The sequence below is a fragment of the Parambassis ranga genome, chromosome 14, assembly GCF_900634625.1.
Source record: "Parambassis ranga chromosome 14, fParRan2.1, whole genome shotgun sequence".
Taxonomy (NCBI): domain Eukaryota; kingdom Metazoa; phylum Chordata; class Actinopteri; family Ambassidae; genus Parambassis; species Parambassis ranga.
In genome coordinates, this window is record NC_041034.1 from 3,651,236 (window position 1) to 3,669,272 (window position 18,037).

General features: G+C 40.6%; 1 protein-coding gene across 1 annotated transcript in view; it reads right to left on the reverse strand.

Moving 5' to 3' along the window:
* Positions 1 to 18,037, reverse strand: part of LOC114446068 (neural cell adhesion molecule 1-like) — a 220,654-nt gene that overhangs the window by 33,906 nt on the left and 168,711 nt on the right. Inside the window, 4 exon segments of the mRNA XM_028421484.1 lie at positions 2,251 to 2,347; positions 3,064 to 3,248; positions 6,283 to 6,433; positions 16,603 to 16,745. Coding sequence (XP_028277285.1) covers positions 2,251 to 2,347; positions 3,064 to 3,248; positions 6,283 to 6,433; positions 16,603 to 16,745 — 576 coding nt within the window.

The following is an 18,037-nucleotide window of genomic DNA, read 5'->3' on the forward strand; positions in this document are numbered from 1 at the left end:
CGGATGAAGTTTCAGTGACGTCATCAAGTGAAGAACTGTTTTGAGTTCCTGAGGTGGAGCAGAAGTGGAGCCGAGGCTGGCGGGCAGTCGCCAGTTCACCAGGCTGTAAACACGTTTTATTTCTGCTGTTCAGTTGGACATTTTATCATGGAGGTCTATGAGGACCGACTCACTTTTGGAGCCAGCCAATTAGGTTTAGGGTTTACCACTGTGATGGTTTAAGGGTCGGGGTAGGAAATGCATTATATAAACTAACAGCCTCACAAAGACAAGTACAAGGTTGTGTGTATGTGCAAGGCACCAAACTTTCCACCATGTGCTTTGGCAGAACTACTTAAAGGCACTACAGTTGAAAGCCTCTAAAACTAAAACTGTGTTAGACATGCCTGAATGAGTTTCCAGTGACAGTTTTAGCTCACGCCTGTAGATGCACTTTGATTCATGAATTTAGGATTGAAGATTTAGAGTGATGAAGCCAGAGAAACAAGAGTCCACTGCAGGTTCAGTGTTATTCTCTGCTCACAATCATTGGTCAAAACATCTTTTTCAACACTAAAGAAGTAATTTAATGGACAAATCATTTTTGTTCTGCAGAAGAGTCCGCCATCTTTCATCACCACACAATCCTATTTTAGCACCACTCCACAGCAAAAAGTTCTATTAGTCGTATTGTTTTGTGCAGTGAATGCAGCAACCTCATGAGCTGTCACCTTTTCTGACTACTAAAGTCACTGCAGCTAACTACAAAGCAACCAAGTATGTTTATATCACTGCTAAAGGGCAAAGGATCAGATTAAATATTAGCCTATTGTGCTAAGTTTTTCTGCAAACCTCCCAGAGGCAGAAGAAAAAAGATAAATCCACTCCCTCCTGAACTGTATACCATTAAAAACTGACTTATTTATCGTCACTCTCTCACTACATTTTAAACTTTCTCCTTGACATATCATTGTAGGAAGAAAAAAAAACATATTTAGAGAGTTGTGTTTTGGGCCAGCTCTCTCTGGAAGGAGCCACTTTATGCATACTGATGAACCACACAGAAAGAAAACACCTCAAAGAGCCTACAGGATATTACACAATGGCAGCACAAGCTGCTACTGCAATTAATTTGACCACACTGCATTTAGACAAGGTCCTGAGTGACCTACCACTTTTAATGGGTCCAAAGCAATTTGCATACCAAATGAAGCTAACGGAAACCAAACGCAGAGCACAGAAAATAAGACGTAAAGGGCACTTCCACAGCAGTCTCATTCATTATTCGTCCAGTCTGTGTGGTGGAGTGGCTCTGTGCATGGCCAGCCACTTTATTTAAGCTACCCTGCCATCAAGATTTCAACATACTGTCACTTTCCATATGTAGGAAATACATCAACAACAACTACCCTGTTAATCCTCTCAAGGCAATTAGCACCCTCATAAGTGGATGTTGTTGTAAACACATGCTGTTACGCACACCGCAGTGGCAGGGTCACTCCACCAGCAGCAGGATTTTATATCCGTGTACTCAAAATGGTTTCTGCCTTTAAATTTTATTAAGATATCAAGAGGAATTTCTTCTGGTTTTATTCCAGAGCTGTTAAAATATGCATATATTATGCAAGATTATTAACTCATGCTGGAAACGTAACATGGTCAGAAGCAGGTGTAACAACCTTTTTGATTTTTTTTATTAAAAAGGTATAAATTAATTAACGTGTGATCAACATTACATCAGCCTGTTTGCTACCAGCATGCTTCTCCCATCTTATTTGCTTTATTGCTTGTTTATCATGATGACAGTTACACCCCCAGGACTCTATAATAACCACCGTTTCTTCTTGCATAAAGTCAAATGCTCCATTCTTTGCGGAAAAATTGTCAAATAATACATATGACTTTAACTTGGAAGCACACAGATCCTGAAGCAGAACAGAGACAGCTTCTAAACAAAGTCTCTGATTTCAAGATTAGGCTTTGTCCAGCAGCTCAGTGTAAGAAAGCTTGGCTATTCCAAACTTGTATTATGTTATACCCCTTTTAAATAGTACGCTACAGTGATTCTCAGACAAGAGTGGACTGAGATTAAGTCATTACAGGACGTGACGGTGCAAATATAAAGATGTTTCTGTGCACTCCTACCTGGCTGGTTTGGACGTAGGTTGAGGTGCTGGGTGCCCTCAAGTGCCCAGTTTTCAAAAAATATGCTGCCCTATCTAAAATTTTAATGAACATTTTGCACATAAATGAAGTGCTAAATTTTCAAACCTGCTTGGATAAGAAGGAACTCCTTGGATTCAGTTCCCATCACGTTGGTTGCCGTGCAGTTATAGCTCCCAAAGTCGTTCTGAGAATCAGGGGTAATCTGAAGGACAGAAAAAAAAGTTTCAGTTCATGTGATTGACTGCACAATAAAAACTAAACACCGATTCAAGTGTATATATATATATATATATATATATATATATATATATATATATATATATATATATATATATATATATATATATATATATATCTAAGATGTAGCCATTAGTTAAAAGTTTTACTCCATTTAGTTGCGGTTGACCACAAATGATTCATCTGAAGGTTTCTGGTATGCAGATGCACAGATGTCGAGGAGCTAATAATTACACACTGCTTCATTAACACGGCGTCTAGCACTCTCTACTCAATAGCACGCCTGCTATTATAATCCATTTAGAGTTAGTCTGGAAGTACTTGATAGCTTTTCATGCCATTACTCAGGTCACTTTCTAATCTCACTGCAAGTATGTTTTTGTTAGTCTTTGAATATTAATGCTAAGTGAAACATGAATGCGTTGCCAATAGATTTCCATTTGTTAGTCAGTACAGTCACCGAATGAGAAATGACAACACAAAAAAAGCCTTTACAAAGATTTGTTTAGGAATACGCTCATCCCATTTATAATTGTTTCTAATGGCTTTATCTGCTGAGTAACTACAGCTGCTGCTGCTGCAGAGAGAAAGTGTGTGAGAGATGTGACACGTCCTGCCAAAATCTCTTTGTCTCCCTGCACCTTTGTATGTCAGTATGAATCAGCGTAAAAGATGGCAGACCTCCAGGTAGCTGAGTTTTGGCGTGTTGTAGATCTTCATGTTGGTGGTGTTGGCAGTGGGCAGCGGGAGGCCGTCTCTGAACCAAACCACAGAGGCTCCGGGGTGAGCCACCACCTCACAGCTGATGTTAGCCGGGTTTCCCTCCCATGTGTACACCGTGACAGAACCCAGGATCTTTGGAGCATCTGAAGGAGCGAAGATGACATGATGTTGGGCATGTTTGGAATAACAAAAAAAAAACGTCTTCAATCTGGCTCAGACATCCAGCAGAGAATGATACGTGTCATTAGAAGAAACATTAGATTATCATCAGCTGAAATCAGCTGTATGTGGATATACTATGTGTGATTGTGAGAAGATATAGTTTTTCTTTTTTGCACTGCTGGCAGCGAGGGTACCAGAGTGATACATAAAGACAACACTTCTCAGAGGGAACTGAAGCACTTGTGGCAATATTGACAAAATCTGCAATTTTATAGCATGGTAAACAAATCCTAAGTGCAGCCTGATGGCTGTGTTGGTGCTCTATATGTTAAAGGCAGCACTGAAATGCTCTTTTTTGCATCCGACAAAAAAAAGAAGTTCCATTTCAGCAATTAAAAACATCCCATCAAGTCTTAAAGTAAAAAGACCAATAGCTGCACAATCACATATCTGCAGACACATTTAATCACCAGAAATAATAACAGGTTGTTTTGTCAACATGCAGTGGGATTCCAGCTTCATTTTGGGCATGATTACTGTTTCTTTTATTGCTGCTGGTACCTGCAGAGATAACAGTGCTTCCACTCATGCAGTGTAAGCCCCATCAACCAAGCTAGTCTCGATACCACGTGGCCATTCTCTTAACACACTGAGCCCTCAATTTTTTAAAATCAGAACTGAGATGTGCCAAGCTGCCAGTAATGACTGCTTTCCTGCACTGTTTCCTTTTAATAAACCCTGCTCACATCAGCCAGCCGTGATTTTGCATGCAGACAAGTGCGCTTTTGCTTCCCGAGTGCTGTGGAATGCTGCGGCCCCTGACCCTTCCAGGCCTCTACTCCTGACCCTGGATTCTTGAAAACGCTGCAGTGTGCTGCCGCCTGGGATTGATGGACAAGGCTGAGTCAATAGATGCTCCATCTCCTGCAGCCCTGATTAGACTCTCTGTCTTTCTATCAATGCTGCTTTCGGGACTCATTGACTGACCACAGTGTCTGTGACCTGCCTGTTTGATTTCTGGAGCCTCATAGCTGAGTGGCAGTGAGATTAGCGGTGCTCACACAGATGCCCAACACAATGATGGCAGCAAGGGTAGCATAACAGTATACTTTAAGGTGCTCTCTTATTTGTCAAAGAATGGAAGAGGAGTTCACTGAACTGTAGCTGAGTGGTCACGTTTGAGTGAGCTTTGCTTCCATGCAGCTAAAAATGTAAAGAGGTGTATCGCCCTGTCATAGCCTGTCAGCAAGCAAGCAGACACATCACTTTTGTAACGTTGTAAAGGGCTTTAAACTGTTACCTGCTCCATTCATATTTCAAGTCTGATTGTAAAAAAAAAAAAAAAAGATTGGTGGATCAATGTATGGGCACCACGCAGAACACGGTCTGGGACCTTAATAAATATAAATTGCAAGCTCTACTATTTAGTGATGTCCCTTTTTTTAATATTTCAAAAGGAAGCCACAGGAAAATGACTTGGTCCAAAGCACCATGTATTTACTGTATTTTACATTAACTAATCTAAGGTGTAAATATGAGAGGTTAACTATGGAGTAAATATAGATACAGATAGATGTAAAAAACATAAAGGAATGAATAAAATAAATGGCATTTGATTGATGGTGAATAAAGAGAACGGAGTCATGGCGAGGCCAATAAACTGTAAATAAGATGTAATTTGGTGTTTTGAGCAGAATAATTAGAATCCGTACATCAACCCTCATCAATGTGCAGGTGTGCAGAGGGTCATGCCAGCCAAGCTGGATGATCATGAAGATGGAACCCTGCATGATGCTGTGGCCTTCGTTTCCATGCGTTGCTAGGCAGCAGAGTCCACCGACATTAGCTTACATGGTTTCTACTATTACACCAAGCTTTGCTATGCAGAGAAACACATCAAAGGTTAACAAAAAGTGGTTAAAACCTAATGGACTTTCTAATTCTACTGCTGGCCAGTGACCTTCTCACAGCTCAAGCTGGGTTTCTCATGCAAAACAAACGCTCCAACTGCTTCACACAAAATGCAGCTCAAACCGAAATATTAACGCTTTCAGTCCTTCAGCAGAGAATCTCAGACACACTCAGCCTCGGCTAATGGGATCATGCTGTGCAGCAGATAGGAAGTTCCATGTTTAGATATGGTCTTCATTGTGTGAGAGGCGATAGAGAGGACAGAGAGTGAGAGCTGTGCTCAAGACAAAGCACCTTTTCTTATCGATAATTGCTTGGCAACAGTGAATCAGCTTGCTGATTATTTGCTTATTGCTCAATCCCTGAAACAACTCTATCAATTCTGCACTGTGATTATATCTCCGAGCGAATTGTGAGCACATTCAGAGCAGGGCATATTAATCCAATTATACATTAACAGGCTTTATTTTTTATCTCTCTTTCTTCAACCAAGGTGATGTTTGATAGATTTCAAAAGAGATCAAATATAATCATCCATGTTAGGACAGTTGACTTTGTCTCCAGCTTTGCTGCAAAGCCCTAAAGGTCAAAAATGGCCACAGCTGTTGACTCTTGTTTTCTTGTGGTGCGATGGCTGTGTCTTGTCAGGACGTGTGTGACCACAGTAGCTGCTGTTCTAATGCAGGCTGTCCACATCTAATCCACACGGGTCTATTAGGACCTATCCTAAAAGACAGTTGCTCAAAAAATACAGAGTCATTTAGTCTTAAAAGCCACTGCACCCCTGAAGGTATGTGAGAACTGAGACCTTTGTTTCCATAGTAACAAATCACAGTGGTAGCACTGACCCAGCAACCTCTGTCTGTACCATTTATCCCCTGGTGACGGCTCAGGGAGCTCATCATCACAGCACTTGTATTTTCTCAAGTGTCTTTCATTGCATTATAATTTATTTATTAATTTAATTCTTCTATAAACTAGCCTGCCACAGTGGTGTGTGTGTATGTTTTTTTCTGTGACAGTGTTTTGGTTGTGTAAGAAGAAGTCAAAAAGCACAAACTAAAGGTGATAAGCCTTAGTAGCAGCGAGAGTTGGGAGACTCACAGCGGACTTCCAGGTAGACCTGCTGGTCGTCCTGACCGATGGAGTTGCTGGCAGTGCAGAGATAATGTCCGGAGTACGTGAACTGGATGTTTTTCAAGCTGAGGGACGAGACCCGTGCGTGGCTGCGCACAACGATGTTTCTGTCATGGCTCTGTAATAGAAAAAAAAGAGAAAAGAAATCACTCACACAGAAATGATTGTGTGTCTGCTCACCTTATTTATGAGGGGTTTTAGTAGTGGGTCTGGGAGGTTACGAAAAAAATAAAGGAAGCGACTAGTAGGAGAGGGACACTACTCGACTGGCAGGTGTTTGATGTGCAAAAATACCATAGCAACAGCTAGACACAGGTTCCAGCTGCATCATATTAACTTTGTTATTTCAGGTTGCACAGATGTAATCTTACAATATGCATCAGTTGATGAGGAGTCGCTGCTGCTACCTTTGAGTTTCACACCTTACTGTGATTTTCTTGACTGACAAAAATAGCCTTCAATTTGACAAACAGAAACCTGATAAGTTAACATGACATGAAGTCTTACACAGTAAAAAAAAGTCTTACACAGTACCTTTTTAAGTACAAAATGAGAGTTATTCATTATTGCAATTGTTTCTAGCTGTGGTTGCCAGAATAATAAAATAATTCTGTAAAAAGACTTACAGCAAAAATGTAAACTTTACAGGACAGTTACAAAAACATACAGGATTTCTACAAGGTTGTTCCGATAAAAAAATAATGTTATTTAACAGTGCATCCTTTAAATCATAGATGTAAGTTAGACCCAAGGTAGGCTCAGGTGGTCAGGTTACAACACGTGAATCTTTAAATCATAAAAGACAAAGCTGTTATAAAAGCTTACAAAAACACTGGCCCCATAACGTCTGAGCCCGGGCGACTCTATCCCCGGATCGACCTGGATAACCCTTCCCCATAAACTCCTACCTCTTTTATATCCTTTCTATTTTCAGCAGGTTTACAGGCAGTCTACCTGCAGATGCACTTTTGTTGTCTTAATGTTTGTAAGCAGGTCACATTATGAGCTGAGCCGGCTGTTTGGTGAATATGCAAAGTCACTGAGGATGCACAGTGACGCACTCACAGGTGTGAAGCGGACACCCGAGTTCACCCCAGGTCCGGTTTACTTTAAATAAATAATAATCATACACAGTGTGGGTGCTAAACAACACACAAGATGAGACCAAAGACGGGGACGCTCAGTGTCCTGCTCTGATGTCTCTCTCTCGTTTTTGTTTATGAATATTCTAAAACAGTTTCTGTATATTTTGCTGCAAAAGTTAATAGGTAAAAAGATGAATAACAAGGTAGGAGGATATATTAAAAACTCTGGCTGTTAAAAATACAACAGCTCCTCTTCCCTGTGGGCGACACGTATTTCACACCAACAGGGGGATATACTGTACATCTCCCGTCTAGCTGCCATGATCTTCTATGAATATTTCAGGCCTGCTAGGTGCTTCTGTTCTTATGTTTTATAAATAATTAAATGGTGTTTGTTGTATTTGCATGAATTGTTATTCTTCACAGAGCAGGGTGATGCAGATGTGGCAGAAATATTTCTGCTGTTTACAGGAGATCTGAGGGAGTGCCCTGGAACATTTTGAAAGGGCAGCATTAATCTTGTCGTACTGCGGTATCGCAAGGAAGTGCTGTAGTGGGCACACTGACAGAATGTGCACAGGGAGAAAAAAAAAAAAAGGTTAATGGTGAATAATACTTCAATGACTCTACAGAGGTAGAAGTGAATAAGCGGACCTTTGAACAGGATTTATTCATTAACTCCGATGAATCATTTTAATTATGCATCTGCGATTTGTTGTCATATTAATTACTGGTAACAGAAGGCATGGGAATGATTTCTCAGCTTCCCTCTGTTTGTGCAGTCGCTGCTGCTTTATGTTGTCGGGCAGAACTGACGCTCTTACATAACCTGTCAATATGTGTGTTTAGGTTGTCACATATTTTGTACTGCAAGTGTCATAGAGGAGCGAGAGAGAGACTGCCAAGAGATAATCTGCACAGGCTGAGTGTGTCAGAGGCAAACCTATACGTGTGGGGCTTCTAGATTTTTGAGAGCTTCTCTCTCAGTGACCAATGTGCGAAATACGAATTTGGCACCTCTCCACTACCAACACCCTGTAAATAAGTTTTAAGGTAGAAGAAGTCAATTTTAGAAAAGTGATATTTTTCTGCCCTCTACATTTACACACTTGGTCTGGAGCTTAAAGGTCACTTTGTAAAAGTTGGCATCTTGGACTTCCACACAGCAGCACCGATACCATCATCAGAATCAAAATGGCAACCACAGAGCTGAGGAGATGCTGTCCTCTCTCTCTCAATCTTGTTGATTTTCTCCTGCAGCAGTCGTAGAAATCAGCGTAGTTGGGCCCTGTAATAGTTAGACCCCTTCTCCAGGTCATTCAGCAGCAGCACTCAGAAACAGATCGTCATCCTCTTGATGCAGACCTCACTCTTTTCACTGTGTGTTTGGACTGTTTCAGTTGGAGTTGGTGGACCAAAGTCTCATTAACGGTTAGAAACGGTTCAAGATATCTCTCAGGATCCACCTCAATCATGGCAAATTGTCCCCCAGCATGTTGAATCTGCTTCTTATCAGGCCCAAGGACTTTCAGCACCCGATGAACTCACACTTTGGTCATTTGGAGTTTTTTGTGATAACAGCATGGACACACTCCTATGAGATACCCAGCTCTGTGCCAACGTACTGCTGAGGTATTTGTTGATCCTGTCGCAGTTTTTGTCTCCTAGCGGTGACCAATGATCCCCAATGTTCTCTTGACGCTGCATCTCCTTCTATTTTAGGCCACAAACCAATCAAGCAATCACCCATTGTAAGAGTTTCATATATTTGGTCAAACACAAGAAGAAGCCCACATTGGCACACATGGTTTCCATTGCTGCAGTGAGGAAGGATGATTACACTGATGGAAATAGAGCTGGGTTAAGCACAGCTGAGGTTGACATGCTGAGCCAACAATGTCTTAAAACAGCCACTACACTGTGTCTGCAATACACCTCATGATTAAGTGTGTCCCAAAGTGGGACCTGGATCCTTCGGCTGGACAGTCTGTATTTTTCAGAGGACTCAAAAAGACAAAACTGAAGTCAAACCCACCGTCTGCAGTACAGTACCTCGGGTTTGACCTTCTACCACCTACTAATGACCAATGAATGCAAGCACATAATGCATAGAAAACAGTCCTGTAATCCTTCCAGATTATAAAAGTCACCAAGGATTAGCAGCACTTTGTCAGGCTATTGCAATCACACCCTGATCTGGCTAAAGTTGTCAGGCAGCTTTGTAAAGTGCACTTGTTTGTGAAATAAAGACACAGTAGAAAGGCTTTGCAGTTCATATTAGCATAATATCACCTTTCATGTTACATTTGGCATTGTGACTAACTGCATAATGTCTGCTCGTTAGGGTCGTTGATTCATGCCTGTCAGAAGCAAGAGGCAAACACAAAACTATTGTCAGTGATTTGTCAGATTGTGTGCTGTGGATTCTGATTAAATGCACACAGACACACATCCACTTCCACTTAAATCCAGTGTTTCTTTTGCTCTTAATCCTCTCACCTTTTACATACTTACACATTAGAGTGTAGTATATTTCAACTGGGAAAAGAGTAAGTATTTGCATTATTTTCATATCTGGCTCTGTCTTACAAGCTTCAGCTACAAAAGTAAAGGCATCCCATCATAATGCATGTGCTGCAGTTGTGGTCTGTGGTGCCATAAATCACACAACTTGAAACCCAGTCAACTGTTCCGCAAGGTGACACGATAATGGTCGCACGCTGGGATAACACAGTGTTAAACAGTCTCGTGTGATGCAAAATTATGCAAGCAGCAATTATGCGGAACCCAGATGATGTCATTAGTTAATGAAATAACTAAAACCAGTTAGGTGGAAAGTGTATGAATAAACCCGTGAGAAGTCAGGATCTGGAAACTTGAGTCCATTTCTCTTCAGGCGTGGTCGACAATGAGGGAAGTTAGCTTGTCAATGGCCAAAGAGCAAAACCTCCTATGTGCTAATGCTGACAGGAGGTTTTGTGCTTTAGCCAGCTTTGTGATATTGAGTCAGTTCTTGTTTTTGGGAAGGTCAAGAGTTTGCATGTTTTTTTCTCCAGCCAGACAAAAGAACAGGGACCTCAACATTTCTTATGACTGTCTGATTAAATACGCTGATTTCATCTTTAAAAAACTAGCCTTGAAAATAAAGCTGTACTTCACTTTGGGGCTGCATCCTTCACAGGGTGCATTTGAAGGCCGACTGTGTCACAACAGCATGACAGGGCTTTTCCATTTCAAAGCAGCCTTTTAAAAGCAGCCTTTTTTCCTCCTCTAGTCGCAAAGATCTAATGGGTGGATTCTTCGTGACACAAGCTATTCAAGATTCATTGAATAAATTGTCTACCATGCCTTCATTCACTGCCCCTGAACTGAGATACAGCTTCGACCAGGACTCCCTATGTTGCCTAAAAATGTGCACATTTCAAACAGGGTTGATTCCAGCTCCACGGTATGACACAAAACCTGGAAAAACTAAATCTAAAACTTGGGTACATATAGAACTAGCAGAGGCTAGCGACAACATTTTTGCTGTTATTACGTGAATGAACTGACCCTGCGAGTATAAATGAGGCCCCAGGGGACTGAATAAACCAACTGCTGTAATGTGTGGCTGGCACAAAAACATGCAGACCCCTGACCCATGACAGGAAGTTAACCCATTGTTAAGATTTAGTAAGAGTTAGAGCCACGGCTTTCCCACAGCAGAGCAGACAGTGTTTTAAAATTAAGGAGGAACTAAGCAGACCACGGAGCAGGATAAAAAAAAAATGGAACTACTTAATCTACTTTGAGAATCTTTGACTGACTCTCTCTGCATCACAAGATGATTGACGGCAAAAAAATAAACAGGGACAAGTAAATAGAGCAAGTCTAAATATGTACTGGAACTAAATGGATTAAATGAACTGCACTATGTCACTAATGGTCTACATATTCAGTGCATGTCTAAATGCGGCACTGCTAAGGCTACAAACCGACACTTCTGCTCTGCAGTAAAGTTGGGGTTATTGTAACTGGGGTTATCTAGTAGTCATACCTCATATTTGTCTGGTCGAGTCCAAGAAGCCTAGAAAGGACAAGAGGAAGTAAAGACAAAACAGCGACACAGGGATTCACACACAATGCGAGCAGAGCTGGAGAAACCTGCAGGAGATGTTCCATGATTTCATGTCTGCATACCAGGACATTCATTTTCTACCGTGCCGGTCGTTTCTGGTTTGTGAAAGAGGCGAACTGTGCTCCTGTTTATGTAATTGAATGAATTTTTTATGCTACTATGCAACAGCAGTGTATCTCACCACCTCATGTTACATGGCTCCATATTGATTTTGATATCCTACATAGTAAAATAAATGTAAATCAATGACAAAATGCAGGGCAACAGCCTTTCATCCGGAACACTGTAACAAGCGTGTGTCCGCTGTCAAGCTGCACTTATAACAAGTCCAAAATAACACTAAAAGTACAAACTATATGACCAAAAGTAACTAGACACCAAGCGCAGCTTTAGCTGGTCTGTTTTTAGCTGAAGGTGCAGCAGTCTAGTGATGATTTTTTTGCATTTTTGATTAATTGTCCATCATTCCAGTCAATGTATTCGGACATTTTATAGACAAACCAGTGTGGTGATGATCTGAAAATGTTCCTGTTTCCTAAATGTCTAATACTTGTTACAGCTTTAGAACATGTAAAGAGTTTTAGGTGTGGAAGAACTAGCCTGTCCCGTCATCATCACCCTTCATCAGACTTTACACGTGCTTCAGGGGCTGAACAAGGAACCATAACAATGGAAGCCAGCAAATGCATACAATGGCTCTATAGCCACATACCTTTGTCCATATAGCATATTATTAAAGAAATAAATAACAGGCAGCATAGTGTAGCAAAAACATCAACATAAACTATCATTCTTCTTCCTATAACACTACTTTGCATCTCAAGGGGTGACAGTGGGTCACTATAGCATCTTTTCTGCCTGGAGATGTTGGACACCAAGTCAACGATGGCCCATCCCAAGCAAGAAAGGACAAAGTGCTTCTTATAGGAGCTAAATGTGAGTTTAGTGACTTTCCACAGGAATGACTTGATGCTGACGTAGCAACATAATACAGCTGATTATGCTATGCACATAAACTGCAAGCTAATCTTACATATTGCACCTTTAAAATATTAAACAGAACAGGATCAATATGAAAACCTGGCATCATTAAGTTCGATATTTTTCTTAAAGTGAACTGTTATGGGGTCAGGATTTCTGCCTTGGCAGAACAACGGCAATCAGTGAAGTGTGGTCAAAATGCCGAAGTAGAGCATATTTTCCTGAGGCAGCATGAGGGCCCTCGTCACTTAGTTATTAATTAATGTACTGTAATAAGAGAGGGTTTGGAGGCATGCTATGGAAAACAAAGCACTGAAACTAATTATAAATGAACCACAACCAGCACCAAGAGACTGTTTTCCTAATCAGCACCTTTGCTTATCATGGCATTCTGTGGTCTGATTAACTCATGTTAATATGTATGTCCAGAACACTGGTTTCCTCCACTTATCCTCTCTTAATAATAACTACATACAGATTCTAATCTCACAGTGGGAAAAAAAAAGCTCAGCATCACACTGAGGTCTTTAAAAAACAATGACACTGATACAATCAGCTGGACCTTTTTACACAGCAGTGAGGCAGCAACAGCGGGTAAAAATCACTGTTCTGACACTGCACATTATTATAAATATGTCTGTGCTCTTCTTGTCTGACTGGCTGGTATGAAGTGGAACTAGAAGCCTGAATGGAGGACAGAGAGCTGGGAAGAGAAGAGAAACCTATGATGAATGACGATCTGATGAAAATTAGTGACAGCTATTACCAAATGATCAGCTGGAATTTTCTGAGTACAGCAGCGCTAAATCAAACTTGATCTGACAGTGATAGATCGGAAAGAGAGGGATGATGACGGGCCGTGAATGGGAGCCATTTGGTGACAAGTGTGAACAAGCGACAGGCGAGTCCCGTCTTGCAGGTGGAAGATAAGATTCAGTAACTCGGGACGTAGCCATGAATGCTTCCACTGATTGGCAGTGATAAATGGCACAGTTAATCAGGAGAAACTGAGTCAGATGTACAATAATCCTCTAGCACAAATGTGGAAAGATGGAGATTCCAACACACAGCTCGCGTCACGTTAAGTTTCCTCACAAGTATCATCTGTCAAAGCATAACAAAGAAAGTGCCATGGAATCTATTCATCTATTTTTAACCAGCCCTTTTTACTCTTACAATTAGCCAGTAGAGAATATATATATTTTAAAACACTGTTAAGACCTAATTGAACACACTGCGCTAACCGACAGAGCATGTGAAGTAAAGTAGGCCAGTATGGCCCAAATATTGTGCAAGCGAGTCTCCTCACATCCTCAGGGACTTAACAGGACAGGTGCTTTCACTGCACGTACCTTGCATCGCTCTAAAAAGAGTAACATCAACGCAATGACTGCGTTTGAAAATGCAGGATAACATCCCGGATTCCCATCTGATTCGCACTGTTTTTATATTGACAGTTTCTTTGCAAAAGTACACGCTGTATTTCACAGCAGACACTAATTGAACAAGCCCCACACCTGACAGCAGCAGGGAATGGCCTCACAGAGATGCTGTATGTTCCAATCACAGTGGAGCGCTGATGGAATAAATCCCAAAATCTGGGTCCTGAAGTCAGTGGGGGGTTTTTGTCTAGATTATTAAAAGAAGATCTCTAGCTAACATAGGAGATTTTTTAAACTTTATTCCAAGACAACTATGCCAGCAAATATACCATGGGTGTCTTAAAAAAAAAAGCTGGCTGGAACTGCTTTGGGACACATTAATGTCTCCAAATGTGGGGAGCATGTCTGTGGTGTAGTCATTTGTAGCACGGTGTAGGTTCAAAAAACATAAACGTGGTGTTTATTTGTGATGACTGGCTGATGTCTGATAATCAATTCATTTTTCCACCTAATTGCAGAGGACACACAGCCTATCCTGTAGTGCAATCAATTTATCAAGATGATGAGAAAATCTGTTTGGATCTGACCCCTTCTTTAATGGCCGATGCTAAACTATTTTGCTACAAGAAAGGCCAGAGCCTTCCTGCAGATTTTGTGTGGAGGCTCAGGCCCTTTAACATCTGTTGGACCATGCTGAGGATGTTTTGTTTGCTGCCATGTGCTGGGGCAGCAGGTTGAGAGCAGCGGACACAAACAGATTCAATAAACTCATCGGAAGGACCGGTGACGTTGTGTGTGGGTGGAGCTGGAATCCTTGATAGCAGTGTCAGACAGAAGGTTGCAGTCTGAGCTGCGGGGGATCCTGGAGAACAGCTTCCATCCTCTCCACAACGTGCTGCTGAAGTGCAGGAGTACTTTCAGCGCTAGACTGATCACTCCTAAATGCACCACTGAGCGCCACAGGAGGTCATTCCTCCCTGTGGCCATCAAAGTCTGATCTAACACACTGTCTTTAATTATACCCATACTGGATGTCATTTCTAATACTCTTATATTTTACTTGCTTGCCATAGTACAGTTATATATATTACCTTATTTTATATGTCTAATCTGCTAATATTTGTGATCATGCACCACATTTTTAATAACCCAATCTAATATGAAAACTTCACTATGGGACATGCTGCATGTTCTCTGCAATTTGCCAGAAAAAAAAATGTGCAATACTGCAATGTGGTAATTGGCCAAAAAACATGTGTTCTGTGCATCTCTAATATGTGTCATTTTAAAGCCATCTCATACTGACATTATTGCGCATCCCTAATTATTTTGTCACAGAGCTTATTGTCTTTCTGCTAACTACCAGCTTGGCCTAAAAAATGATTTTAATCCTGCAGCACTCTATAAGGCTGAGAAAATGATGCAAGAAACTGCAGCGCACACAAAGCTAGAATAACCATTAACTGCGTCATTATGCCAAATCAGGACATTTTCCTTCAAGCCTTTAAGCAAACGCTCCAAGTCAGTCTACGCTAAGTCCGCATCTCATGCAGCACCAAACTGTTACAACCATTAGAAATAATACACATTATTGTTTCTGCAGGATCTAATGTGAGAGGAGGCACAACCCAGCACATGAAATGTTCTTCCTGAAACCTGCTAGAGGCAGCAAGGTAATTATCTTAATACTGTTTACTGCATTCACAGCAGAAAATTACCCCTCTGAAGTGACTAATCTGTCTGTCGCTCACATGATGTATGTGTTCACAACAGACCGCTAAGATGGATTTTTTAAAATTATACCATTTTAATGAGCTGATAAGAGCATAACAATAGACTTAGGATGAGATGCTCTCTCCAGGCTGGTAGCATTCAGAACACTGTGACCACTGTAATGCCGAATATGCACAGGAACAGTATTCATAGCACACAGATCTTAAGAAGCCTTTTACTATGTTCTGTGGGCAAATCTATAATCCAGTGTTATCTGCAGTGCTCCTGAAGGACGTGAAGGAAAAAAAAACGAGGATACACACCAAAGCATGACAAAGATGCATTACCCTTATGTGGATTCTTTACTCGTTCATCCACAGAAAAAAAAAAGTGCCCACTCATTTCCGAAGTGGATTATCACAGCAGTTTGCCAGAGTAGCAGAACTGAGCTCCAAACATTCTGATTCACAGCACTAATTGGCCTAATATCACTCAAATCATTTTCACATTCTCACTTAATTTTCTGTGAATTTCCAATGAGCACTTTCCACACACAAAAAAGTCCGCCTTTTAAAATGCTAATAATTAATAGGGAGTGAAGTTGTGTGTAAGATGTGCTGTCAACAACACTGTGTGGAGAGTCACAGTGTGGAAATATGTTGTTTACAGAATCCCAACTTTAATGTGTGATGACTACATTCACATGACAATTAAAGATAAGATGAGACATTTTGCCTTTGAAGCAGAGCAAGTAATTCAAGTCAACTGATTAGCTATTAATGATCTGAGATACAAAGTGATGAAAAACACAGTTCATTTCAAGACTAAATGAGAAATGCCATTCAATGGGCTGGAGACTAAATGACTCAAATATACCCATGTGAATAACGGTGATAAACTGCTGCCACTTATAACAAAAACTGTTATATTTCCAACACTTTATTAGAAACAAATGGCAGTTTTTTTTTATTGCACACTCAAGGACTCAAAGGTTAAAATAAAGTTGTACCTGCTCTCCTTCAGAGAAAACTCTGTTCCCAAAGCTCCAGGAGATGGTAGGCGTGGGATCACCTGAGGCTTCGCAGGTCAGGGTGACTTCCTCGTCAAACTCTGAGGCAGTTTGGTTTTTCAAGTAGGTAATCTTGGGTTGGACTGAAAGAAGGACAAAATGTATTTTAAAATGCAACAAAAAACAAACTCCACATCAGAAGGTCTGTTTGTCCTAAAACTGTAGTCAATGTGGCTCAGAAAGTACGCACAGTGCCAAAGTTGCTTGCTTACTAAAAAGCTGGCAAATCCAGCTGCTGTTCTTTGCCATGATTTAAACCGAAACAAATGCTGTATATTGCAGTGGCATTAGAGGTGTATGGATCGTAGCACAAACTAAACACAACACAGTGTATTCATTGACAAATTGTTTGTAACACCAACCAGCTGGTTGGCTATAGGTTACCTAACTGAGATTGTATGAATGAATACATTCATTTTTTTGTGATTATTATAATATATGTTATTATCCCGAAATTAAAATTCTTGGCCGAAACCAAAAACCGAAAATGAGGAATCCAAGGCCGAAAACTGAAACAAACCATATTATGCCAATTATTAGTACTATTGCCTTAATGGCTATGACTGTGTACTAACCACACTAAAATCAAGGCATTGCAAATGCACAACTTAATATTAATGTTTCAAAGAATAAAGCAATTTAATTAATTTAGCACATTCAAACAATGCACAATATAAAATAAAATAACTTAGCTTGACCCCACTCATGTGTACATTATGTGTGCATCTTATTTAAATAGGACCAGTGCATAAATAAACAATTTGTTAAATTAAAAAAATGTCCAGCAGAAAAATAAATCTGATGTCACATATATAGTAAATCAGAACACAATAGCCTGTCTATGATTTTTTGAGGCGCTCTACTGCAGGATCTGACTGAACACATCAGACAGTGAGGGCCTTCCAAATATGATCTTTAGAACGCGGACGAATACCGTGATGAAGTGCAGAGAATCCGAGTAGTGAAACGTGTGTGTACGTTTTAAAGTTTTCACTTCGCGGCCTGTCTTAACCTCTTTGCTTAGAAGACGCTTTAGTGCTGCGTTTAAAAGAATAATGTCAGCTGCAGATGCGTCAGAGTGGATCTCTATAGTTAGCTGCTCAAATGGAGCAAGAAAAGACACCTCAACACCCTGTTTTGGCGAAAAAAGTGTTTCCGGAAAAATGCAATTTTGGGCCATTTTTGGGTGAAAATTTTTGGTGGCCGAAAATTCGGTGCATCCCTATTATTTTTACATGAATAGTATAAGCTTTATTTTTATATCTATAAATGATTTCGTTTCTAGTATATTATCATTTTTGTATTGTGTGACCCTGGACAGGAACAATGCATGGTTTTTCGAGTGTATTATTGCTAAAATAAGTTCCTGCTGTGT